The sequence below is a fragment of the Pongo abelii genome, chromosome 15, assembly GCF_028885655.2.
Source record: "Pongo abelii isolate AG06213 chromosome 15, NHGRI_mPonAbe1-v2.0_pri, whole genome shotgun sequence".
Classification (NCBI taxonomy): Eukaryota; Metazoa; Chordata; class Mammalia; order Primates; family Hominidae; genus Pongo; species Pongo abelii.
In genome coordinates, this window is record NC_072000.2 from 75,950,966 (window position 1) to 75,978,765 (window position 27,800).

General features: G+C 41.1%; 1 protein-coding gene and 1 long non-coding RNA gene across 27 annotated transcripts in view; one reads left to right on the forward strand and one right to left on the reverse strand.

Moving 5' to 3' along the window:
* The window catches only part of SIPA1L1 (signal induced proliferation associated 1 like 1), a 411,542-nt gene that overhangs the window by 366,702 nt on the left and 17,040 nt on the right, over positions 1-27,800 (forward strand). For 15 of the 25 annotated variants that reach the window (XM_063715614.1, XM_063715611.1, XM_063715618.1 and 12 more), the window contains 5 exons: positions 4,444-4,590; positions 7,830-7,954; positions 10,170-10,232; positions 10,671-10,789; positions 14,663-15,105. In XM_063715614.1, the coding sequence (XP_063571684.1) occupies positions 4,444-4,590; positions 7,830-7,954; positions 10,170-10,232; positions 10,671-10,789; positions 14,663-15,105 (897 nt within the window). The remainder of the gene's footprint in view (positions 1-4,443; positions 4,591-7,829; positions 7,955-10,169; positions 10,233-10,670; positions 10,790-14,662; positions 15,106-27,800) is intronic. The other 10 variants (XM_054530289.2, XM_063715628.1, XM_054530299.2 and 7 more) reach the window with 1 other exon arrangement.
* On the reverse strand, positions 1,860-27,037 carry LOC129049789 (uncharacterized). Of its 2 annotated transcripts, none has more exons than XR_008513112.1 (4): positions 26,059-27,037; positions 4,235-4,684; positions 2,696-2,844; positions 1,860-2,165 (listed from the first exon to the last, which is right to left on the reverse strand). It is a non-coding gene; the product is annotated as an uncharacterized LOC129049789 (long non-coding RNA). The 2 variants fall into 2 exon arrangements; XR_008513113.1 differs by lacking the exon at positions 26,059-27,037 and adding an exon at positions 7,810-7,945 and having other exon boundaries at positions 1,943-2,165.

Sequence of the window (27,800 nt, forward strand, 5' to 3'; positions counted from 1 at the left end):
AGGAAGTCCCAGAGGATGTTTAGTATCAGTTATTTTAAAAGTGTTTAGTTATTTCTTGACTAAATTTATAAAAATATAGAGAAGAAAATCTTCTGAAATTAATGCTAAAAGATTTACAGAATTCCTCTCTGACAGTGACCAGATCATTCTTTAAAAAGAATATTGCCTGTATTCAACAGAATGGAAAGATCTCACAGCAATTGAAAGAGGTATTAATCTTTGTCCTCTAAATCTATTCGGGCATTAACATCAGACGTTTGGGGCTCTTTAAGACTAAGCAGAAAGATCTGGATTTATCTCAAAAGAGAAGAAAAGACTCTTGTGATCTTGCTGTAACTTCACTGGACTCAGCAACTCTTAAAACAGAGTACGCTTGTGAGGTGGGGTGGGATGGACAGAGATCCAGGAGATCAGTGTGCTTGTTTTCCTGTGTGAGCCAATGTGAGAGGTACTGCTCCCAGTTCTTGAAGCACCTCTTCAAAGTGGCAGGATAGCAATCAGCCCATCTTCCAATAACGATCAGCCTCAGGCTATCTCTGCAGAAGTGGACTGCCAGTACCCAGACAGGCGGCGGTGCCTTCCACTCTCCCACTAGGTCTGTTCTCAAATAATATTTGTGTGATAGTATCAGATTCAGAGTATTTGGAAAAAATAGTAAGTCATCAGAATAAGGGCTAATTCTGAATTTTTCTTTGCCTACCATGCATACATCTAGAGTCATAAAAACATTTGGGTGGCATTCCATCAGTTGCTCTATGTGTGTTCTGTGTGTGAACAGTCAGAAAACAAAGCCACTATTGAGTTATATAAATGCAAGAGAGGGATGGGAATGAATGCCAGCCTTCTGGAAATGCTATTTTTTCACTTTGGGATAACTCCAGTAACCAAATAGAATTTTCTGATACATTTGCCAAATAAGAAAGCTGAGGTTGAGAACTAGCCTGCGATATCTTAGCTTAATATACGTTTGGAGAGCAGGGTAAGAAAAGCAGCCTCTAAATACAAATGTAAAGGTTACATCTTGACTTTCCTTTGGAATTATGTTGTAACTTCCTCATAGAAGCATAAACATTTTAACGTTCACCGTAAATATACTTCACTGGCATTACTTGTTTACCCCTAAGTCAAAAAATCATCAGACCCCTACACGTCGCATTAATCTTCACTGGGTTAACATTCCACTGCTGTCTCCTTTTTTTCTAGTTTTCTGTTAACACCTCCTCCCCTTTGCAGTAAGTCAAAGCAGCTATGAAGTGAAACTCTATTTGAAGTTTCTCTCTATTAGGTGTGTATAAGAGCCAAACACTTCAGGTTGAAAGGAATGTGGTATTTTGTTATATTTGGATTCACGTCATTCCTTAAGCCTTACTTGGTTTTCATGTTCATAACCAACTCCTCCCATTCATACCCCTTTCAGATCACCTTACAATTAATTACTTTAGAATAATAATGAGAAATTTGCAACATGTCTCAGTGGAAAAGAGTAAAGAGAAACCCATGTTATGGTACCCAGATAAATGTCTTGATCTTCTCTTATCAAAATACATTACCTGAAGTAGAAATGAGCTAGTATCCCACTAGTATGGGGCCCCGCCATACCTGCCCCACACATACCCTACTTTGAGATCTGGCAACCTAATTACAGTGCCAGTGGGTGGTTGGCCCGTATTTCTCACAGTCTGTATAGCAACAGCGAGATCAACGATGATAAAAGGAAGACTTTAGAAACCCTGCCTCTTCTCACCACATTTCCCGAACACTGACATCCCAAGTCTCCCTGTTTGCCCCATTTCACACTAGTTAGAACAGGCATTGTCCTAAGTTCTCTCACCATCATATGTAAGATTGATGATACTCACCTTGGTGTCTGGGCTTAGACATAATTCTATCACCTGTAACTCCATCCCTTTTTCTTGCATTTTAGAAGGCATATTAACTTTCAGTCTGTTACAATTGCTTTTATTAAATTATTCACAAATTTTGGCACTTCATTATTAGTGACCAACTGTTGTTCAAGTGATCTAGCCACACCATAGTTGAGAACTCCTGAGTTGGGGTATCGGACATAACTATGGTACTTGTCCTGAATCCACCTTCTCTTCTTCATTTTCTACACCACTGATAGGGATTCTCCTTCATTCAAAACACATGTTAAGCACTCAGAGCTGTAAAGATAAATAAGGCTCAGTCCTGGCCCCTTAAAGACAGAATCTTAATTCACATTAAGGGAGACACACATAAAATAACCATTCTATACGGCATGGTGTAATGGTGCAAAGAACAGATTGTCATGGGACTTGAGGAGATTCTAATCTATGAATTCAAAGCTATGATGTTGACATCAGGCCTTTTTATATGAGTAGCAAAGGAAGAAGGCATTCCAGGCAGAGAGAAAAAGATGAATAATAGTGTGAATGGGCGGAGTCTGAGAACTGGGACACCTTGACTGTCTCTAGAATGTAGGGTGCATGGAGCCATTAATGGGGATGGAGATGAGGATGGGGTTTGGTCAGATGGTTCAAGGCCTTAAAGAGGGTCCCAGGGATTTGGTCCTCTATCCTGTAGGCAAAGGGAAGCTTTGAATAGGCTTTTAGCAGTCAGTTGACTTGGTGGAAGAGGGTGGGTTGGGGCTGCTGGAGGAATGGGGTGGAGAGAGCCTGGAAGTTGAGAGACCTGTCGGGACACTTGTACTGACCCAGGCTGCAGGTGAGAGAACTCAGAAGCCCCTCAGCAGGTTGGAAACTGGATATCTTCTTTGTCTTTGTGTTTTCAGGACCAGCACCAGGTGCCTCACACACAGTTTGTGCTCAGTAAATAGTAGTTGAACTTAATTAACCCAATTGACTGTGGAAAGTAAAGAAAGAGGAAGGAAAAAAAATGGCTTCACCATGTTTAGCTTGACTAGTCACATGACTTGCAGTCTCATGTTGTCCTGTGAATAAAGCCATTATGTGGTACAAAAAAAAAAATGATGTTTATCTTGAGATAACAAATATAGGAAGGATAGTTTGGGGTATTGGAGAGTGGGATGAAACGTGTTAGTCTTGAAAAGGTCTGATTTGGATTGCTGGTGAAAGGTGTCCAGTCAAGATGTTTAGGAGACAGCCAGAGACAAATCTGGGCTCTCAAGTCAGATCTGCCTCTTGGGCATGGATTAATTTGGGAGTTGTACTTTTTAGTATCTATCCTTATTCTTTTTCTATTAGCAAAGCTTCTCAGCTTCCTATACTTGAAGCCCCATCCTGCCCTACTCGGAAGATAAATAGGTTCACTGTGGGACAGGGCCTCTGCCAGTGAAGCAGCTTCTGTCTCAAGGCGTCAGAACTTTGACTTGTCTTAGGATAGCTTTATGTGCAAAGTTTGAGCATGCAAACCCATTGTAAACTGTCTTATAAAAAACAAACAAACAAACAAAAAACAGGCCTTCTCTAGGGGACAGCAGTAGTTTAGCATGGAGTGCAGTGGGCTTAGAGTCTAGAGACCTGACCTGTTGTGAACTTGAACGATAACTTAGATTTCACTTCCTAAGTTATAAAATGGAAATGACCTCCCCTGCTACAAGAGTCGAGTGATTTGTGCCAGCATTTGCTTCTGAAATAAAATACCATTGGTACTAAGGGTTAGCTTAAACCTAGTCACAACTGTCAGCACAGGATCACTTACTCATATCCCTGTGGTTGCCATGTTGCCTGCTAGAGTAGAGGAGGTAGAGGGGAAAAAACATGTCTGTCCTGACCACAAAGCTATGGTTTCTGCCTTGACAGCCAGTTGGCAGTGTGAAGGACCCATAACTTTAAAAACAGATACATGAGGTGCCCATGTGGTGCACTCTTCTACTGTGATATTATATACATTCAGTAACTCTAGTTAAATTCAACAACTGCAGTTTTAGACATTTTTTCATGGAGGTTTTTATATAGTGATACTACTACCAACCAAAATTATAAATACTAAATAGCAAAATCTGAATATTCATTCCAGACTGTGAATAATAAAATTGGAAAACAAAGAAGCATACAAAAAATGTACCAGTGTTACTATGGTCATATACTCTGGGAGGACTAGTGTAAGAAATTGGAATTAATTGCTATGTTAATGTCACTTGGGTTCAATTGTCTTCTGCTCTGCCATACTAGGAGACTGCATAAGTAATTTAGCCAATTGAATTCTGGCACCTTTTGGAAGCATACATGTTTTCTAGATCTTTTTTTCCCCGTTATTTTTTGACACTCACCCCCACCCCCTCCAAGGCAGTTTTCCAGCTGTTCCCCTAGGGAGTCATTTTATGGGGAAGTTTCTTTTGTAGGCTTCCAGCTGGCTTCATTTTCACTATCTCCATGAAGTCACTGTTTTTGTCACATTTATATGATATTATCCATCGTGTGTTGCCTTGGGATTTTCCCTTTGAATTGTTGACTTCATGTTTTTGTGTTGCACATGCAGGCTGTCTCCTGGTTCGGACATCTATGTGACGGTCTCATCCATGGCTTTAGCAAGATCCCAGTGTCGGAACTCTCCTAGCAACTTGTCTTCATCCAGTGATACTGGTTCTGTGGGGGGCACTTACAGGCAGAAGTCCATGCCCGAAGGGTAGGTATGCGTTTATCCCATTGTACATGATCCCTGTTGGCATCATTTCTTTCATCTGTACTCAGACATGTAAAATGACTTCCATTCAGCCAGCCTTGATCAATTTGTAGACAAAAGAGAAAACGTAGTTAATAATCCAGATAGAAAAATGGCTTCATGGCTGGTTTAAACTACTTCTTAGGAAGTTTATCATCCTGTAGCCTCTACGAAGAACTAAATAGCAAAGAAATCAAATTGCATTAGTTTGTCCATTGTATATATTGTTTAGTTTCACAGTTCAGATTTTGTCACTTCTTATTTACTCCAAAGTAGAAAAAACACCTGTACAAGTTTTAGGATGGGAATGAGAGGCAGTTAAAAAGCAAAACTGTTTAAAAGACATAGGGCCTGTTCTACCCTCCTTGGAGATTTATTTTTGGACCACATACTTTGAGGAATTCTGACCAGGCAGGGCAGGTCCAAAGAGAGGGCCCCAGTAAATGAGGAGCTTGGAGACCATGTGGGAGAAAGAACTGAGGATGTGCAAGCTGAGGATGAGAATTATGGAGGTAAGGAGGCCACAGTAGCTTTCTTCCAGGACTCTTAGATTAGGGATCAAATTTGTCTGTGAGGGCAAGTGAGGCCAGTAAATGAAAGTTATAGAGAAGAAGGGTCCAGCCCATTTTGAGGAAGATATTTCAAAGCTGTCAGCCTGCTCTGGGAAGAACTGGATGGCCTCATGAGGCAGAGTCCTTGGTCACTGAATGTGTTTCATATGTCAGCCAAATAATTACTTAAAACTCCTTCAAATCTAACTGTGACTCTTAAACTACTAAATGCTTCTCTGAACAAAGAACAATTAAGCTCTTCAAAAACAGCACCAAGTAAAATTTAGAACAAGTTTTATCGTAGCTCTTCAGGACTGGGTATCCCTTATACTCTGGCATACAATAAATTGGGGATGGGGGGGCATACATGAGAAATGAAATTAAAAGTTCATCAGATGAAAATGTTTTCCAAAGCAGAGTTTAAGGATAGTTTTACCTTATTGTTTATTTAAAACCAGAGGACCAGAAAAATGTCCAGCTTTAAGTTCAGAGATTTAAAAGGTTCAGAGGTTTAAAAGTTTACACTGCTACCAAAAAATAAAAGCAAGCTGGGCACTGTGGTCCCAGATACTTGATAGGCTAAGGCAGGAGAAGATCCCTGGAGGCCGGGAATATGAGTCCAGTCGGACAACATAGGCCTGTCTCTTAAAAAATAAAAAAGTAAAAGCATGATTAGAATCCATTTCTAACTGGCATCTCCATGCCTTTTAAAAAAGTCTTAATACAAATTTAGAATAGGATCATAAATAGGTATATTTACTCTTATGAATGAAACAAGGACCCTTAGGGAGGAGATGGCAAAAAGTGTAATTGTGAGTCCTTTTTTTAAATGACCACTTTAACCAATTAGAAATTTTCATAAATCAAGGTTTTTATTTTTGATAAGTGCTACATTAGTATGTGAGATAGCTTTGCTTAGTGAGCCTTGTGATGGGGTATATAAATGAAAAGCATTTGTGAAACAGTAACTGGGGGGATGATATAATAAGAGTTTTATTGGCTGGGTGCGGTGGCTCTCGCCTGTAATCCCAGCACTTCGGGAGGCCGAAGCGGGTGGATCACAAGGTCAGGAGATTGAGATCATCCTGGCTAACACGGTGAAACCCCATCTCTACTAAAAATACAAAAAATTAGCTGGGCGTGGTGGCGGGCACCTGCAGTCCCAGCTACTCAGGAGTCTGAGGCAGGAGAATGGTGTGAACCCGGGAGGCGGAGCTTGCAGGGAGCCCGAGATTGCGCCACTGCACTCCAGCCTGGGGGACAGAGCGAGACTCCGTCTCAAACAAAAAAAAAAAAAAAAAAAAAAGTTTTATTAAGATAAATGTTTTTCTAGACCCTTCTACTTTGCGGATGCTTTATGTAGATTTTTCTCCTTGGCTTCTTATAATGGAATTGCCGTTTTACACATAAATTGAGGCAAAAATTCGGTGACTTTGTTCAGTCATATTGGGTGGGGGTTGGAACTTGGCCCCAGGTCTTCCTATTGTTTATCTCCTGCCTTTCTGTGCACCACTTACTGGTTTTACCCATACATGTATCAGCCTAGAGCAAGAAGACACCCCAAGAGCATCAGTTCATCCAGGCCCATCTCAAGCCATCCTCCCACCTCAGCCTCCTGAGTAGCTGGGACTGTAGTGGCCACCACATCTGGATAATTTTTTTATTTTTTGTAGAGCCTGGGGTCTCACACTATTGCCCAGGCAGGTCTTGACTCTTGTCCTCAAGTCATCCTCCTGTATCTGCCTCCCAAAATGCTGGGATTACAGGCATGAGCCACTGCTCCTGGCCCCTATTTGGTCTTTTATTGTATAGATTATGCGTAAGTTCATTAGTAACCACATATAAATTAGTAAATTTCCATATGAATGTTTATATTCTACACTCTGGCACTTTTTCATGGGCTCAGTCAGTATTTACTTTGTTGATATTGCTAGTCAAGGCATATGCTTTAATTAAGCATGTATTATTATTTTACAAAGGGAAAAATAAAACTGGCTCATTAAATAGCTAAATGTTCTTTCCAGAAATAAACGTTTGCCTTTATTTTTTGCCAGTTTACCTGCTTCCAAATTGCCCTTCCCAAAGGCAGTTTAAAATTTATACAGTTTGAACATGGTTTCTACATGATCTAAATGATAGTAATCTTTGTATTTCAGACCACAAAGCAAGTACTCAGAAAATACTTGTTCCAAGAACCACTGACTTAATGATTTAGTAAACTACCAAGTTAAGAGAAACAAGCCTCCACAATATACTATTTGGAAGATATATATGGAATATTAATATTTAGATTGTGAACTTTTTCTTTTGGCTGTGAATAAGTCTGAACTTGGCTGTACAAGGGCTTAGAAAATTTTTGTTTCTTATACTACATACCTTAGGTTAGCTCAGTCCTAATGACTTCCGCCCTCATTGTTACAAGTTTGTTTACATAGCATGCATACCTTTTTGAGCAGAGTGGTGTATATTGACCACAGCATACACATTTCCACACCCACGTAAACACGAACCAGGGTGTGTATACAAGTACAGACACGTAAGCAAAAACCAGTAGTGCCTGTCATTAAAATTTAGTTCATTACACCCAGGACTGCCTTCCCCTCATGGGTAAGGTCCCTGATGTTGTCTTTACCTTTGTGGAAATCACCACAGGTTTGGAGTGAGCCGTAGATCCCCAGCCTCCATTGACAGGCAGAACACCCAGTCAGATATTGGTGGCAGCGGAAAATCCACGCCTAGTTGGCAAAGAAGTGAGGATAGCATTGCTGACCAGATGGGTAAGTAATCAATTTCTACAAGAAGAAAGTTGCTTTTATTAGGTGACTTAGGTCACCTCTTGATGATGTTATCAAAACATTGTTATAAAAGATAGCCCTAGTTAATAAATATGAATTAGAATTAAGTCTCTGTTAGATTATGTATAAGTGAAAGCAATAAATAAGACCTAAGAGAAAAGGAATTCTAAGTGACCCCAAATTCAAAAGTGGAAAAGTGATAGGAATTATTTTGAGCACCTAGATTAAAACACCAGACTACCAGACTAAGTACCTTCCTCCCCCTTGTTTATTTGTTTTTGCCTAGAATAAGTGCCTTGAGAGATTGCTTGGTATACTTAATGTCAAGTTAAAAAACAAAACTATGAACAAAGTGGAAAAGAGATACAATTATTGTTTAGTCACATCTGTAGCTTGCTTAGAATCTCTTTCCTCCCTGTTGTGCTTTTTAAAAAAAATTCTTCTCACTCTGCTATTAAGCTGTCAGCTAAGGAAATGTCTTAGCAGTATGAAACAGCTGGGTGGAAGAGACTTGCATTAGCGAACTTGTGCCCGGATTTCTACTGCATAGCCCTTTCTTTCTTTACATGTGTTGTTTCACAATGACACCATAACACTAGTTGACACAATAACATTTTGCCATGAAACAAGATTTTCAACAGGAGCCTCAGGGATTTGGTACCAACACAGTTGGTGCATCATTAACTTGAATCTAGATTGTTAGACTGTTGGGTTTTTTCCTCCTTTATTTAATCTCTAGTTGCATCAGTGTAGGATAAAAAGGTGTACATTTCAGGGCTGAAAAAGATAATCTTATAAGACAAGACCCATCTGTTAATCTTCTCTGCAAATTCATTGTTTTGTCCTGTTTTAATGACTGTGCCCAAGTAAATGTACTAACCATGGACATAGAAAGGAGTGGAGATGTGTTCCACTAAGACAGGGGTTGAGGAAGAGAAATGGAATTCCTAGGTTCTGAAGATATGCTTTGTTCCAGTAGCTTCAGTGAGATGTGCCTTGTTATTGAAGCCATCTGTCATTCTCCACTCTTATCCTACCCACCCCCACACAGAAAACCTGAGCATATTCTGATCTGCTTTTCTACTCTTGACAGAATGTTTTAAATCCCATATGTTTTGATACTGTTGAGATGGTAACGACACATGTGAAAAGGATCCCTTCTTCAGCGTGACTTTAGCGGCTTTTTTTGGCTCCTAGTGCAGGCTTTGAACAAGGCTGCCAGCAAGCCCTTTGTGAGGCATGCAGTGTCATGCCTCCCACTCTCGGGAAGTCACACAGAGTGAGAAGGGATGGAAAGGGTAATTACAAGGTTCTTCCTAGACCCCTGTTCATTCTCTCACACAAACCTCCCTCTAGTCTTTTTTTCCCTGCATCCACTTTACTTTAGTGGCATCCCACTCTTAATAGATAAGACTTAAAAATGAATGGAGATGAATTTTTAAAACCTATTTGTTCATCTTTTTTGTAAGGTATACGTTTTTTTAAAATAAGATACCTCTGAAACCTGCCAAAGAAGCCTTTTCACCACAGTACGAGAGGTCCAAGTGGTGGCCTTTCACCATAGAAAATCCAACCCTTCAAATAAAATATTAAAATAATTTTTAAAATAATTTTTGATATCCCAGCATTCCAGAAAAATAACCCAGCCTTTCCTAACTGGCACATCAGAAGGAATCAGAAGGCTTAGCTGGTATAAGCCATTCTAGGGAGAAGTCAAGAAAAATAATTGTTGCATTTTTATTACTCAGTACCCAATATTGAGTATATAATGGGCTGACCATTCTCTACTCAGTTTATAAGAACAACATTCTCTAATGACTTGCACTGATTGAGAATGTTTATGAGGTTCTTATTGGTTAGGCATCAGTGTGTTATCAACAGGTACCCTCCTGACAGTGGAGACAGGAGTTTAGCCTACTGACTTGGCTCACTTATCTTTATGGCTGTTCGCTTTTCTGCCTCTGCTTTTGGAAATGGTTGAGAGTCAGAGTCAAGGAGTATTTTGCCCTGTCCTCTACAGGTTAGGAAGGGTGTTTCAGAGGCCCAGGATTCTTGCTATTAGCTATAGTGGTGTTATGGAGGATAAATTCTTTATCTCTCACTTTTGGAACCCCATCTTGAACGCCAGCTTGGAGTCCAAAAGGAAGCAATTGTTTTAAGTAAACTAGTTGCTGTGTGTCTTTTCTGTTGTGCTCAGCTTACAGTTATAGAGGACCTCAGGATTTCAATTCTTTTGTCCTCGAGCAGCATGAATATACAGGTAAAATATTTCCAAAGTGTCATGGTAAGTAACACGTGATTGCATCCATGCCTGTCTAGGTAATGTAGACCAAGCTAGGTTAGCCACACTTGGCAATGAATGAATTTCATAAATTTAATTCGTATAATCTAAATTTTTCCCCCAAACCAAAAGTTGATTCTGAACTTTGCTGCGTTGTTCATGGCCTTTGGTTTGGTGGTACTTGGCTATGCTAATGTGTATGACGTGACAAGTTGTCACCAGCTGCAAGCTTTATCCATCAGCCACTTAAGTTTCTGACCTGCTGTCTATCATGTAGACTCTTAACAAGCTTACTGCTGAAATGCAGAGTTTGCTGGTCAGTGAACTGAAAGATGCAATGGCAAGCCATCTTCATTTGTCACCATGTGCTTGTTTCTGCTTAGTGCCTGCACCATAATGTCCTATGCTGTATTCCAGAGCCAACATGCCATCTCCCAGCAGTATCAAAGGTACTGCCAGCTTTCCGAGAGAGCCCCAGTGGGAGATTAATGCGGCAGGATCCAGTGGTTCATTTGTCTCCAAACAAACAAGGGCATGTAAGTTAACTGTAAACTTGAAGTATTAGATTCCTAGCAGTGTACCTTCCTTGCACTATGAAAATGCTCTGCTCTTTCCTCTGCATGGCCAAAGAGGAAATCATTCTGGCAAAGGGTGGTCGTTTGCTGCCATGCCCTTGCAGTTTCTGCTGCCATGGCCTTTAGATTGCTTTGAGATAAATTGTAACTCCTCATTGCTGTGCTTCTGCCACCCCCACAGGTCTGGTCATCTGATTCAGTCACTAACAATCCTGAAATGTTAGGAGTGGAAATGTGTTAGAAGTTGATTTCATTTGCTTACACAATTGCAAGCATGAGATGTGATTGGAGCGTCAGTCCTGCTCCAGCCATGAGAGGACTCCAGCAGGACCGATGCTCCAACCATATCTTTGATTCTGCTGCAGTAGAGGAGGTGTAGGAGACAGACAGCTTCCCCTATGCCTCCTCTACCTCTTCTCTTATCTTTCATAGCCATACACATTTCATCCTTTCGCTATAGTAATACACAATTCCTTCTCGCCTACAGTAAAATTGGGAATATGAGGTTATCATTTTCCAACCCCCCTCTTATTTTTTTCCCCACTCTTCTTCCCTGATACTGCTATTGGGACGGGACACCCTCCCCATGCAGTTGATTTCCTTGGTGTGTCTGTTCACTGGAATGTGTATGTTTATATTCACGTCATTCTTATAGAATGAGGAAATATTGTATTTCATGCTTACTAGTTCACTATGGAAGATGCCCAGAGAACTTTAAATGAGAGATGCATGTAAGTTTTGCTATAGAAAAATGAATATTGAAGCTAAAAAAAACAAGGGAGAGTTAGCATGCCCTGCGCTTTTCTCTGAAGAGAAATGTTTACTGAGGAAAACCTTTCTATGAGGAAAATATTTACTGAGGCGAGTTGTGACAATGTGATATTGTCACAAATCTACTTGTAAATGATAGATTATCCCAATTTATCTATAAATTTCCCCTCCCTCATTAATAATTTTTATACTGATTACATGGTAAAATAATATTTTGGGCACATTGGGCTAGATAAAATCTATTATTAAAATTAATTTCACTTGTTTCTTTTCTACTTTTTACTAGAAAATTTAAAATTACATACATGGTTCCCATTATGTTTCTGTAGAAATGGATTATATACTTTACACTCTTGATACATCTCAATTCAAACCAGCCATGTTAAAAGTACTCAATAGCCACACATGACTAAGGGTCACCAGATTTCACAGCACAGGTCTGGAACTAAAGAAGTTCTGTCCTATTAAGAATAAATGAAGGCTTTATTACAGCACTTAGTAAGTTGTTATTGAGAAAAACTAGAGTAACACCAATAAAGTAACTGTTATTGATTCTTTTTTCAAGGGGAAGAGATGTTTCACTTTGAGATGAAACTGGTGGCTGGGTACGGTGGCTCACACCTGTAATCCTAGCACTTTGGAATGCCTAGCACTTTGGAATGACCTCGCTTGAGGGTCAGGAGTTCGAGACCAGCCTAGCCAATATGATGAAACCGTCTCTACTAAAAATACAAGAAATTAGCCAGGTGTGGTGGCACACACCTGTAGTCCCAGCTACTCTGGAGGCTGAGACAGGAGAACTGCTTGTACACGGGAGGCAGAGGTTGCAGTGAGCTGAGATCATGCCACTGCACTCCAGCCTGGGTGACAGATCAAGACTCCGTCAAAAAAAAAAAAAAAAAAGAAACTGGCATGTCCTACTCCTGCCCTTCCCCTTAGCCAATGAAGAGCCTGCTCCTTCCTTCCTCCACCAAAAGACACACACACATGCACACACACACACACACACAAACACGCACAGTTCCTTCTCTCCTCTTTTAATCTCCAGCAATCATCTGGACTTCCCGCCTCCCTCTAATTTAAAATAATATTTTATTCAGATATCTTTTAAATTCTTATTTATTTGGGAAACTCTATAAAATGTTCTTTCTAAGCATCTAAGCCAGCATATGGAAAGAGTTCTATATGCTTTTTAAATTGAGATATAATTCACATACCATAGTATTTACCCATTTTAAAATATACAATTGAGTGGGTTTTAGCAGTATATTCACAGAGTTATGCAGCCAGCACCGCCTGATTCCTGGGCATTTTCATCACCACCACCAACTGCTTGTCGTCCCCTGGGAGACCTAGACAGTTACCAGTTTCTCTCTCTGGATTTGCCTACTCTGGACATTTCATACAAATGAAATTATACAATATGTGGCCTTTTGAGCCTGGCTTCTTTTGCTGATTATGTTCCCAAGATTCATCCATGTTGTAGCATGAATCAGTACTTCATTCCCTTTCATAGCTGAATAATATTCCATTTTATGGATATACCCTATTTTTTAATCCATGTATTAGTTGATGGACACTTGGATGTTTTGTTTGTTTTACTTTTTGATTATTATGAATAATTTGGCTGTAAACATCCATGTACAATGAAACATGCATTTTTATTTCTCTTGGGTGTATACCAACGTAGAATTACAGCTGTTTTCCCATAGTTACCACCCCATTTTGTATACCCAACATTGCCAACATTCATTATCATCTGGCTTTTTTATTATAGCCAAAGTGGCATCTCGTGGTTTTGATTTGTATTTCCCTAATAACTAATGGTATTGAATATCTTTTGATGTGCTTGTTGGACATTTGTTTTTCGGTGTTTTTTTTTTTTTTTTTTTTTTGAGAAATGTCTATTCAAATCATTTGCCCATTGTTTAATTGGGTTATTTGAAGCACAAAAGCTTTAAATTTTTAAGAAGTCCAGTTTATTTTTTTCTTTTGTTTCATATGCTTTTGTTGTCATAGCTAAGAAACCATTTTATAACTGGAGGTCCTGAAGACTTACACATATGTTTTCTTGTAAGAGCTTTATAGTTTTAGCTTTTACATTTAGATCTTTGATCATTTGTGAGTTTATTTTTCTATATGGTAAGGATCCAACTTTATTCTTTCTTTTTTTTTTTTGAGACAAGGTATCACTCTGTCACCAAGGCTGGAATGCAGTGCAGTGGCACAATCTCGGCTCACTGTAGCCTCAACCTCCTGGGCTCAAGCGATCCTCTCACCTCAGCCTCCTATATAACTGAGACTATAGGCAGGCACCACCATGCCTGGCTAATTTTTGTATTTTTTGTAGAAATGGGGTTTTGCTGTGTTACCCAGACTGGTCTTGAACTCCTGAGCTGAAGCAATCCACCTGCCCTGGCCTCCCAAAGTGCTGGGACTATAGGTGTGAGCCGCTGCCCCAGTTCCAACTTTATTCTTTTTTGCATGTGAATATTCAGTTGTCTCACCATCATTTCATGATAAACCTAATTTTTTCCCCATTGAATTACCTTGGTACCTCTGTATAAATTTCACCTCAAAGCATGTCTTAGAAGGCTGTCTCCTAAACAGAGGCTAATTGGGGAAGGAGCTCTCTCTAGGCATAAGTCTTATATTCAGCCTTCTATTTACTCTGAACAAATAGGGCTTTTAGAATTAACATGCTTTCTAATTACAATCCCTTTGGAAATGTCATTTCCTTTCTCTTTTAAGATATTAAAACTTTAATGACAATTTAAATTTCTTCCTGACTAAAATAATCTCAATAGTATTGATACTTTAGCTTAAATCAAATAATGAAAAATAGATTTAAAAAAAAAAAACACGTTTCTAGTACTCTTTACCATGGATACTTCTGGATGGACCATAGTGACATAGGTTCCCTGTCTTACTGTGACTAGTCATTATTGGAACTTTTAGGCCTTCAGAGCTCTATAACTAGAAATTAATCACAGTGTCATTTCTGTTATTCTCTTGTTCAGGAAGCAAAACTTTGCACTCAAATAAATCCTGCTTCTCTTGCAGTCTGATAGCCACTACTCGAGCCACTCCAGTAGCAATACTCTCTCCAGCAATGCGTCGAGTGCCCATAGTGATGAGAAGTGGTACGATGGGGACCGCACAGAATCCGAACTCAACAGCTATAACTATCTGCAAGGCACCTCTGCTGACAGTGGCATTGACACCACCTCTTATGGCCCCAGCCACGGCAGCACAGCCTCGCTGGGGGCTGCCACATCGTCACCTCGCTCAGGGCCAGGCAAGGAGAAAGTGGCACCCCTATGGCATAGCTCCAGTGAAGTCATCTCCATGGCAGATCGGACTTTGGAGACAGAGAGCCACGGCCTGGACCGGAAAACAGAGTCTTCCCTGAGCTTAGACATACACAGCAAGAGCCAAGCCGGCTCGAGCCCTCTGACAAGGGAGAACAGCACCTTCAGTATAAACGATGCTGCTTCCCACACAAGGTAACCACCCTTCCCCGCTGTCTCTCTGATTCCCAGCCCAGACCTAAGCCCAGTTCCCTGGCCTCAGCCTGCTTTACTTTGCTCAATAGTGTATAAGGAAAGGAGGTTTTTCTGCAGTGACAATTATTTTTATATGTTTAATGCGCTTTATTTGCCTTCAAAATACTTTAATCCTGCAATTTTAGTGCATTATTTTAAACTGTGAGAAAATTTTGCAGATTTATTCTTTTTAAAGTTGGATTTGGTTTTTAAAACAATGTTCCTGGCTACCACAATTTGAGAGGAAATTTGTAATTTTGTAATGTTGGCTTTCGGTGAGTGATAGGGAATGTATACTGGGACAAGCTTTTGAAGACTATGTTTTTAAAATATTGACCATATTTTTAAAAGAAAGGGGTCTTTTCTGAGTAACAGAGCATCATTTGCGATGCCAAGCACGTCCTTTACGTGCCTCTCAAGCCGAGAACCTCACTTACCTGATATTTACATGGTAACTTTTTTTCAGTAATTGGCTCCTGGCAGCGATGGGTTGAGAGTGGGGGATGTCCAACAGAAACGTGTAGCTAAAATTAGACACACCTTTCAGAATAGGAAAGTACACATTCCCCTGTATCCTTGGAGATCACACCTCTAGATAAAATAAATACTATTTGTCGTTTGCTCTTGATTGGAGTCTAAAATCCTCAATGTGACAAGATCCACATAGGGAAGAAGCATTCCATCACTGTCTTTTTAGGCCTGTTGATCTCTGTGTGGTTTCTCCTTTTATCTTCGATTGTTGTCAGTCATTGATCAATGTGTGAGAACATCTAACCTTGCTATCTTCTGGGTCTGCTATGATTATGACATCAAGAAAAATAGTAGAGGCTGAGCGTGGTGGCTCGCGCCTGTAATCCCAGCACTTTGGGAGGCCGAGGTGGGCAGATCACTTGAGGTCAGGAGTTTGAGACCAGCTTGGCCAACATAGTGAAACCCCATCTCTACTAAAAGTACAGAAATTAGCTGTGCATGGTGGCGGGCACCTGTAATCCCAGCTACTTGGGAGGCTGAGGCAGGAGAATTGCTTGAACCCAGGAGGCAGAGGTTGCGGTGAGCCAAGATCACACAACTGCACTCCAGCCTGGGCAACAGAGTGAGATTCTGTCTCAAAAAAAAAAGAAAGAAAAAGAAAAGTAATAGAGAGGCTTAATTTAGTTTTTATTTTTCAAATGGAAATCTAGGCACATAATCTGTCAGTAAACCCCAGATAACTTTAAGGAGAGAGGACATCCTCTACTTAATTTGGATTGCTTTCACTTGACCAGCTAAGTATTTTGTTTTCTCATGGAGTCTCTATCATTACTTATCATTGAGCTTCCCTTCATTTAAAATGTCAGGCCCCATGGTATGAAGCCTTTCACAAGTTTTGTTTCTGTTTACCGCTACCACATTGCAGACCTCAAAATGATGGTGATAGGTCTGGAAACTCCATGGCTTCCAAGCAAAATGAAATTGGGAAAGTAGTCTCAGTATTCTTGAGTACTATGTATTCTGTTCCACAATTCAGAAAGTAGATTGTTTGATTCAGATGGTATAAGAGATGTGTTTGCCAAAGTAGAACAGGAAGTGGGCATCAGATGCCATAACCATATAGACAGAATCACACAAGACAGAATGATGACACTTGCTGGCTGTTCTTGGCACATCCCCATCTCAGTAGACTGTGCATTGACTTAGAACATTTTGCAGATCTGAATAGTTTCTCTCTGGTTTTTAAGTTTAGTTTGACTCCTATTTCTTTGGTTTTCAATTTGTCATTTTGAAAGGAGGATGCCTTTTTTTAAGAATGTCTTCCATCTGAAAATATTTCTCTGGTCCAATGTGATGGCAGAAGAAAGTTGGTTATAGAGATCTTGTCTCAAATGGCATCACCATGGAGTGAGATTGGAAAGAGCTGGGCCCCTGAAACCAAAGCACAGAATGTGCGGCTGTGCCATTATCTAACAAATCCCAGGAGATCAACAAAGCTCCCTGAAAAAAGCACCTGGGTTTGCATTATCTGAATGTGCTGACTGGAGCTGCCTGAAGGCCTCAAAGGATTATCTAAATTTTCTGCTTCTAACTGGAAGAATGCAGAATCATTGAAATCATCCTTTAGAAATAACTCTCCTATTGAAAGTCAAACTTACTAGAGAAGAGAAGAATGTGGCCATTCAGGGAGGATGGCAGAGCTTCTCACCCACTCATTTGAGTCACATTCATTTCTAGACTCTGGTAAGTAGGGATGTTTTGAGACTTTGGTATGTTGATCTTGGCAGAGTGAGTTGGATAATCAGAGCTTTAGCAGCCTGCCTTTTCTGGAGGAAAGGGGACTTAGCCACCAAATGCACATTGCTATAGAAAAACTAAAATCACAGCAAATTAGAGTGTTTGTGTCCTCAGAAGACAGGAACAGCAATTAATGTAGAGATATCTTGACAGTGCTTAAAAGAGCTTGTACCTGGGACTCAGTGACAAAGTCTAAATTATAGTGATTAAATTTCACTGCCTCTTTCTGGCTGGGCTCCATTCCTACCTCCTCTGTCCTCTAGTCTCCCTCTTGATGATCATGCAGATCTTTTGTAGCTCCTCATGAGAGCTACATTAATACAGGTTGGTAATTACATAGAGTTGCTATATTTGAATGTCATTAAAAGAAGCCACACATACTGATAACTTTCTATAACTAAAAATGTCTATTAATTGCTCTAAATTATTGCTCCCTAGAATATATGTGTATCTTTATGAAGCTTGGAAATTTAGGGAGAACATTTATTTTATTTTATTTTTTGGTAATGGCTGTTTCACGTTCAGATCTTAAAATGAACCACTGGAAAAAAAAAATGATTAGTGGTAAGCCTAGGAGAGGTGAAGATAGTAGTAATTGAAGGACATTCTTAGCAGCAGCATTCATTTTCTTCTTAGGGTTCTGGCCTTGGCAGTAGGCAGTGCCAGTTTGTGTGGCAATCAAGGACCTCCTCAGTTAGTCCAAAATCCTCTAGACCTGCTGACCAATGCTGTTTCTGATGTTGGAGCTTAATTTAAGACCACACATGAGAAAGCTAAAAACCCTACCTCATGCTTGCACATAGACATCTCTTCTGTAACTGACTGACCTAACTTGTTTTGGTGTCCACGATTGTTAGCCAGCCATTCTCCAGGTCTCCTTCCTCTTGCTTCCCTAAGGCCCCCTCAGACACCTGTAGCCAATTAGTACCCACTTATGTGATCACATATACCTTTTTACTGCCATCCAGTCAGTACAAGAGGATTTTTCACCCAATACGTTCATCCTAAGTATATTTGCATAGGCCGTGCCAACATGAACATAATAGATTGATACTCAGTACATGCCAATGAGCAGATAGGAATAACTAGCTGGGCACGGTGACATGGGCCTATAGTCCCAGCTGCTCAGGAGGCTGAGGCAGGAGGATCATTTGTGCCCAGGAGTTAGAGGTCAATCTGGGCAACATAGCGAGACACTGTCTCAAAAAAAAGAAAGAATGACTTTTCTTTATGTTTTTTGCCTGATGACTCAAACCAGTTCAAAAGTTACATAAATCCTCAACTCCTGGCTCTTAGAAAACCACTAACTATTTTGAAGGTTATTGTACAGATACATCAGTATTTGCACAGAGCTGCAGTGCTTATAGGTGTAGGTATGAGAGCATACATAGAGTCTTTGTGTAGCATGAAGTCTTAGTAAACTGTCATGTCTACATAAAAGTTTTTAAACTCTACGAAGTATGACAAGGAAGAACTTTAGAACAGCTAATATGCAAATATCAGTCAGGATCTAGATATATGTTGGTCAGTGTCTGACATTATCACTGGAAGAATTGGTTAAAGACCAAGAAAAATGCATGCCCACAGTTGTCAACACAGTTCAATTTCATGAATGTGCTTTTCCTGGTTGATCTAATAAGTTAACTGTTCATGCCACAAAAGCTGTATGTTTCTTGAGAGCTGAGTAAAAGAAAGGCTTCTTATGTGTGGTTTACATTGAACATTAGGACTGCCTCAGGCTACTCTGGCACACTGGGCTGTCTGTGTGCCTCTGTGTATGCCCTGGTATGTTTAAATTTTGTTCTCTGCACCCTCATTGGCATCCTATGTATGTGAGAAATATGCCTTCCATCTTTGTTTAGAAGTTACTCAGTTGTCTTTATCTGTAACATTTCCTTCTCTAAATCTTTTCTGCCTGGAATTTTTTTTTTTTTTTTAGTTACTAACAATTAATTGCCTCTCTTTTATATTTTTTCCTTAAGATGCGAATGTTATTTTTCTAAATATTATGGACTAACTCAGAATTTGAAAGTTCACCCTCTAAAATAACAAAACCAGAACTTCTCTTAAGAGATGTGGTTGACTCTGTTTGCCTTAGCCTAGGTTGTGGGTATGGATCATTTTAATTGGCAATTTTTGCTTTGTGTCACCGCACACAATGAACATTCACGATTATGTTCTATGTTGCTGTTACATGGCAGAACTTAAGCGATCTTGCCACACCTCTTCCACCTTTTGGGGGTGGTTATTGTATCCAGAACCAGTTACTTTTAGTAACCTCAAAGACTGAAAAATAGAACCACTGAGGAAGAAATTTCAAGTGAACCTTGAGAAAATGAGCCCTCTGTCAAGCCACAGATGCTTGATGCAGATCTCACCAACAAAACATTTTTTTGCTTTGTTCTATGAAGCAACTAATCCATTCATTCAGTTGATGTAGCAAGCCCAAATTCTTCAAGTGTCATTAAATCATAAGGCCAAAAGGAATTCAGAAAGGGCAGAGAGCCCATTCTTTGTCATATGTAAAGCATTCTACCAGGATGAGAATTCATACAATTGCTTTATTGGGGCGGGGGGAGGGGAGGGAAATAATCTCAAGAGATTTCACAGCTTTTCTCTCTCTCTCTTTTTTTTTTTTTAAAGACAGGGTCTCTTATTCTGTCACTCAGGCTAGAGTTCAGTGGTGGCCCTGCAGCTCACTATAGCCTCAACCTCCTGGGCTCAAGTGATCCTCCCACCTTAGCCTCCTGAGTATCTGGGACTACAGGCATGCACCACCATGCTAAGCTAATTTTTAATATTTTTGTAGAGACAGGGTCTCATCATGTTGCCCAGGCTGGTCTCATACTCCTGTGCTCAGGCAGTCCTCTCACCTTGGCCTCCCAAAGTGCAGGAATTACCGGCATGGGCCACTGAGCGTGGCCCACACAACTTTTCTAAATAATTTCAGTATATGATAAGTCCTCTCCCTTTTCAATATTTAATTCCATTCCTCTAGCTACAGCTCAAATACACAATTAAGGGAGAATAAATGTTTTTTTATGAGCTGAGTGTTTTCTAAACATGAAGATTTTTGACATCTAAGATTCTGAGAACATGTGTTGGCCCTGCTTGCCTTAACCTAGTTATTGGATATAGATTATTGACTATAACATGGTCATTTGCAAAAAAAGAAAGAAGGAAAATTTGGTATAGCTCTCTACCCCCAGGCAAATTGAGAGAGGAACGTAGGGAAAATAGATTTGGAGCCTGAGACCCTGGTTCAAGTCTCAGTTCTACCATTGATCAGCTGTGTGGCCTGTGGCCAGTTGTACCATTTCACCTGGCTTGTCCCTCATCTGTAATCTAGGAGATGGCATATTGGCCATGGAATACACCATAGGATTTTAAGGTGCACAAATTAAACAGATACAAGCACATGGTGACAAATGAAGATGGCTTACTGTTGCATCTTTCAGTTCACTGGCCAGCAAACTGCATTTCAGCAGTCAGCTTGTTCAGATTTGACACAATAGACAGCAGGTCAGAAACTAAGTGGCTAATGGATAAAGCCTGCAGCTGGTAACGTGCCATGTCATACACATTAGCATAGCCTAGTACCACCAAACCAAAGTCCTGTTCCACCTACTAAATGGCTGTTTTTATATGTTTGTTGAAAATAAAAAAGATTATCAAGTGTATTGCAAACTGTAAATGTCATTTTAAGACCAAAGGTTTTTTGTCATTTCCTTTTGTAAGCTGTTCATCACCTGCCTTAACAATTTTCTAGTGACTTTTCTTTTAACAAGCAGGTATCTCCCACAGCTCTTATAACTACACTTTGTGTGTTTCATCCTGTAATCATATTTTCTCTTCTCAAGCTTCTGGCTTTGTTTTCTTTATCCTTTTTAGATGAAAGACGTGGACATGACACTCTTCTCAGCTATGCCCAATAAAATGATAATGTTCATAGATATCTTGTTAGCTCCTTATTAAATAGCTTAGCATTACAGGCTTTTCAGCTTGTGGTCCACGGTGATCCCTGAGGCTGCTTCTGCTGCATATAGCTAGCCACTCATTTCCCTATGCTATATGTATTAATATGCCCTTATACTGTTAAATATCTGCCTTTTATAGGTGGACAATTTTTCTTTACTGCAGTCACTTGGATATCTTCTTTGTCAACTTAATCATCCCTACTTCACTTGTTTTCCCCCGAGTCCTTTGAAATTAGTGTCTTCTAAATTGTGTTCCGTACTGTACTCTATTGGATAGAGTACAGAATTGGCTAGTGCTGAACACAGTGGGAGGATTCCTCCTTAATCATTATCCTCCACATTATCTGTCACCCAAAGGCTTGTTATTTGTACAAGCAATCACAGGAAACCCGATCAGCTCTCCTCCCCTTGGTATTAGACCAGCATTCAGCCATTGCCCAGATTTTGCCACAGCCATTTGACAGGTGACTAATTGCTGCTCTCTGCTTCCTGAAAATATCATCTTTAGCAGGCCAAGCTTGTCTAAAACCCCCTTGCCATGCCTAAATAGTAGATGACTCCAAGTGTTCCCATCAGCAGCTTTCTACAACACAGACAGTGGCTGGCAGATGTTTTTCACAGGATATGATGATCTCAGTGACAATGCAGGAATTCACAGCGGTCTCCCCAGGCCTCATAGGTTCAGCACTCTGGGCCTTGATCGATGACATTCAGGCTTCCCAATCCTGTGTGTTTCATCGCTTGGCAAAGTCAGCAAATAGATGTAGGTCCTCCTTAAAGCAGCACCTGCTGAGAGTAGCATGTTTTTTGCAGATTGGTCATCTAGCATCCCCTCCTATAAAGCTTCGCCACAGCTGGGAATGTAAAATCACCAGGTTGCTGTACATGTGGTCCATGGTTTCATTTGAGCATCAGGTCAAGATGAGAGGTTTGGACAGATTCAGGCTGTCCCAGATCCTCGGTAACCTCACTGCCTCTCTTTTCTTTTCTTCTTTTTGAAACAGTCTCGCTCTGTTGCCAGGCTGGAGTGCAGTAGCGTGATCTTGGCTCACTGCAACCTCTGCCTCCCAGGTTCAAGTGATTCCCTTGCCTCAACTTCTCGAGTAGCTGGGACTACAGGTGCATGCCATCATGCCCGGCTAATTTCTTGTATTTTAGTAGAGACGGGGTTTCACCTTGTTGGCCAGGATGGTCTCGATTTCCTGACCTCGTGATCCACCCACCTCGGCCTCCCAAAGTGCTGGGATTACAGGTGTGAGCCACTGCGCCCGGCCTCTTTTATATGGGGTATCATATACTTGTGTATCCTCTCTTCCTTTTCAAAATTAACATCCTGACATGGCCAGACAGAATCTAAGGTTGTTCCTTTTTAGGAAAGGAGAAATGCCCTATAGCTTATAGAAAAATTAAAGTTAGTAGTTTCTTCATGTAGAATTTAGAGACACCTTGAGTAAATTTCTAGTGATTCCAATTTGGCCATACTCAGTTAAACTCACTTCTTATACATTGAGAAAAGTAACAGATACGGCAGTTATTGTTTCCTGTTACATCTAATGCTGTTTTCCTTTTGTTAGATATTATTGGTTCATTCCCTTCTTACGTAATTCCTATGACGAGATTTAACTCTCTGTGAGTAAAATGAAATTGCAGCCTATTAAATTAACATGAAATTTCCAGGATAATGAAAGAGCCCAGCCACACAGCTCCCCTTAAAAAGTATGAAGCTGATAGCTTCATGGTAGTTGTATTGTAATTTAATCTACTTCAGAGATTCTTAGGTGAAGTGTATGGGTGCACATCCCTTGACGCAGTCTCAGGCCAGTGGGTTGGTCAGCTGCAAGGAGCCCACCCACAGCCGTGCCCAGAGACAGACTCATTTTAGAGTGGGAGGAGTTGAGGGGCTAATGCAGTATTCCTTCAACCCAAAAAAACATGAGAATACTTTGGAAGTGTGTTAAAATACAGATTTCTGGGGCTCTGGAAGATCTACCACAAGCCCAGGATTCCCCCGTTATATCAGTACCTACAGGTGGCCACGTTCTGTGGCTTGAGAAACACTGCTGCCGCAACTTCACCTTCTTCACCTAGACAATATGGAACTGGATTTTGACCGTCATAACAATGTTATAATTCAACTGGATGAGAGTGAGCAGTAGGCCTCAGTTGGTGTGAACACTTGGAGGACATTTTACCTAATCTTCCAGGCATCATTCCTCCTTTACTAAATTAAATATCTAGGATTGGGACACAAGAAAGTATGCTTTAGAAGAGCTCGCAGGTGACGCTCACAGGCCTACTGAATTAGAGGCCGTGTGTACTGAAGTGCACAACATCATGCTGTGAGTTGTGTGCATTAAAGAAGAAAGCCATACCAGTGAATTGTTCATTTGCTTCTCTCGTACCTTTGTGCCTAAATCTAATCAATTAAGTGGGGCTGTCTCAATTATAACCACTAGTGAAAAGAAGTGCACTGGCATTTCACACCTGGGAGCTAATGTCAGCCCATTGTGTTGATAGATAAAACCAAGAATCGGGGTTGATCTTATTTAACCAGTTATCCTTTTAAGAATACATGTGAAAGCCAGGTGTGGCAGTGTGCACTTGTAGTCCTGGCTACTTGGGGGGCTAAGGTGGAAAGATCGCTTAAGCCCAGGAGGCTGAGGCTATAGTGAGCTATGATTGCACCACTACACTCTAGCCTGAGCAATGGAGCCAAGACCCTGTCTCAAAAACAAAAACAAAAATTAAGAAAATCATAGCCTTATTTTGTCTTTTTTGGGACTTTATATAAATGGAATCATACTATCTGCATTAATTTGTGTCCTGTGTCTTTAAGTCAACATTATGTTGCTAAGATTTATCCATGTGTTGCAGGTAACATTAGCTTATCTCCATTGCTATGTTATAGTTACAGTGTGAGAATATAGCAGCTCATTTATCCACCATACTGTTGATGAACATTTGGATTGTTTCCAATTTTGGATATTCAGAATCTTTGCTTTTTTTTTCCCCCTCTTCTTTTTATTTTTTTGAGATAGAGTCTCATTTTGTCACCCAGGCTGGAGTATAGTGGTGTGAACTTGGCTCACTGCAGCCTCAACCTCCTGAGCCCAAGCAATCCTCCCACCTCAGCCCCCCAAGTAGCTGGGTCTACAGGCACACGCCACCACACAGGCACACCTGGCTAATTTTTTTATTTTTTATGGAAACAGGGTCTCGCCATATTGCCCAGGCTGGTCTCAAACTCCTGAGCTCAAGTAATCTGCCCGCCTCAGCCTCCCAAAATGCTGGCATTACAGATGTGAGCCACTGCACCCAGCCAATATTAAGAATTCTTGTACATGTCCTTTTGTACACATACGTATATGTTTCTTTTGAGTTTCTAGGAATGCAATATCCATGTCAAGACTATACATATGTTCAACTTAGTAGGGTCTCTGAACTAGTTTTCCAAAGTGGTTGTAACAAGTAGCACTCCCACCAGCAGTGTATGAGAGCTCTAGTGCTTCACATCCTTTCTGGCACTTGATATTATAAGTCTTTTTAATGTAGCCATTCTCGTAGGTGTGTAGTGGTCCTTCATTGTGGTTTTAATTTGTATTTTCCTAGTAACTGATGATGTTGAGCACCAGTGTTTATTGACCTAGGCTCACTGCAACTTCCGCCTCCCGGGTTCAAACAATTCTCTGGGCTTAGCCTCCCAAGTAGCTGGGACTACAGGTGTGCACCACCACACCCAGCTATTTTTGTGTTTTTAGTAGAGACAGGGTTTCATCATGTTGGCCAGGCTGGTCTCAAATTCCTGACCTCAGGTGATCTTCCTGCCTCGGCCCCCAAAGTGCTGGGATTACGGACATGAGACACTGCACCTGGCCTATTGTGGGACTTTTTAATATCAAAATAGCTTCAAATTTACAGAAAAGTTGCAAAGATAGAGTTCCCATAAACTCCTCACCAAGTTTCCCCTGTTGGCATCATCTTACATTAGTGTAGTATATTTATTATAGCTTGAGAATCAATATTCCTTCAGCACTTTAAACATGTTATCCCACACTCTGTGGGCCTGTAAGGTTTCCACCAAGAAGTTTGCTGCCAGATGTATTGGAGCTCCCTTTTATTTTATTTGCTTCTTTTTTCATGCTACTTTCAGATATCCTTTCTTTATCCTTGACCTTTGAGAGTTTGATTAATATATGCCTTGAAGTAGTCTTATTTGGGTGGGATCTTTTTGGAGTTCTGTGACCTTCTTGTACCTGGATATTTATATCTTTCTCCAGGTTTGGAAATGTTCACTATTCTTTTGAATAAACTTTGTGCCCCAATCTCCTTCTCTCTCTACATCCTCTTTAGGGCCAATAATTCTTAGATTTACCCTTTTGACAGGACAGGCATGGTGGCTCATGCCTGTAATCCTAGCACTTTGGGAGGCCAAGGCTGGCAGATCACTTGAGGTCAGGAGTTTGAGACCATCCTGGCCAACATGGTAAAACTCTGTCTCTACTAAAAATACAAAAATTAGCCGGGCATGGTGGCGGGTGTCTGTAATCACAGCTACTTAGGAGGCTGAGGTAGAAAACCTGGGAGCGGAGGTTGCAGTGAGCCAGGATAGTGCCACTGCACTCCAACCTGGGTGGAGACTGTCTAAAAAAAAAAAGAAAAACAAATTTACCGTTTTGAGGCTATTTTCTAGCTCTTGTAGGCATGTTTCATTCTTTCTTATTCTTTTTTCTCCTGTGACTGTGTATTTTCATGTAGCCTGTCTTGAGCTCACTAGTTCTTCCTTCTGCTTGATCAATTCCACTGTTGAGAAACTGATACATTTTTCAGTTTGTCAATTGAATTTTTCAACTCCAGAAATTCTGCTTGATTTTTAAATTACTATTTCAATCTCTTTGATCTCTTTGTTAAATTTTTGATAGAATTCAGAATTCCTTCTCTGTGATATCTTGAAGTTTATTGAACTTGCTCGAGGACAGGTATTTTGAATTATCTGTCTGAATTCTGTGTCACTCTGGGATTGGTCACTGATGCCTTATTTGGTTCATTTGATGAGGTTATGTCTTCCTGGATGTTCTTGATGCCTGTGTACATTCATCAGTGTCTGAGCATTGAAGAGTTAGGTATTTATTCCAATCTTGGCAGCCTGGGCTTGTTTGTACCCGTCCTTCTGGAGAAGGCTTTCCATGTATTCAAATGGGACTGTTGTGATCTTAGCTTGTGGTCACTGTAGCTGTATCAGCACTAGGGGGCGCCCTAAGTCCAGGAACGCTTTGACTCACCAACTCCAAGAAGCACTGCCTTGATGGGCTTGGACAAGATAAGGGACAATTCTCTGGGTTGTTAGGCAATGTCTCTCTCTCTCTCTCTTCCCTCTCAGAAGGAGTCTCTCTCTGTGCTGGGTTGCCTAGAGTTGGGGAAGGTGATTCAAGCACTCCCATGGCCACCACAGCTGGCACTGCACAGGGTCAGACCTGAAGATAGCACGGTACTGGGTCCCACCCAAGGCCGGTGGTGGCTGCTGCCTGGCTGCTACCAATGATTACTCAAGGCCCAGAGGCTGGTTAGTCAGCAGGTGGTGAATCCTGCTGGGTCTGGGCCTTTCACTTCAGGGCAGCAGACTCTCTTCTGGCCCTGGGTGGGTCTGGAACGCCACTCAGGAACAAAATTCTGGAATCGAGGGCTTCAAGATTCCGCCTGCTTTATTTTCCTGTGGCTGAGCTGCTACTCAGGTTGTAAGACAAAGCCCTCTGTACTCTTTCCTTTCCTTTCCCCAAGTAGAAGGAGCCTCTCCCCAAGCTTCCCTGCCTGGAGTTGGAGGACTGGTGGTGTAGGCACTCCCTTGGCCACCATGGCTGGTGTCACATGGGGTCATGTGCACCCCAAGTCCACTTCTTCCTAGACCAGTGCAGCTCTGGGGCTTGTTCAAGGACTGCAGTCCCTGTGGCCTGACTGCCACTCATATGTATTCAGGGCCCCAGGCCACCTTGGTCAGCTGGTGGCAGAACCAGCTGGGACTCAGCTTCCTCCCACTCTGGCTGAGAATTCCCCTCTGGCCCAGAGCTGGTCTAAATGCTCTGTCCGTGGGTGCCAGCAGAATTCTGCTCAGTGTTGTGCTCTGCGGTGACAGGCCAGCAGTGAGTTCCAATGCAAAGTCCCACAACCTCTCCTTCCCTGACGTGCACAGATTCTCTCTCCAAGCTGCTGTGCCAGGGGTGGGGGAGGGAGCATAGGCGATGCAGGACCATCTTTCCCACCCTCTTCAGTGGCTCTTTCCCCTTGATATGATGTGACAAGCAGGTACTGTGATCACTCACCTGATTTTGGATTCTTATGAAGGTGCTTTTTGGTGTGGATAGTTGTTCAATTTGGTGTTCCTGTGGAGCGACAGTTGTTAGAGGATTCTATTCAGTT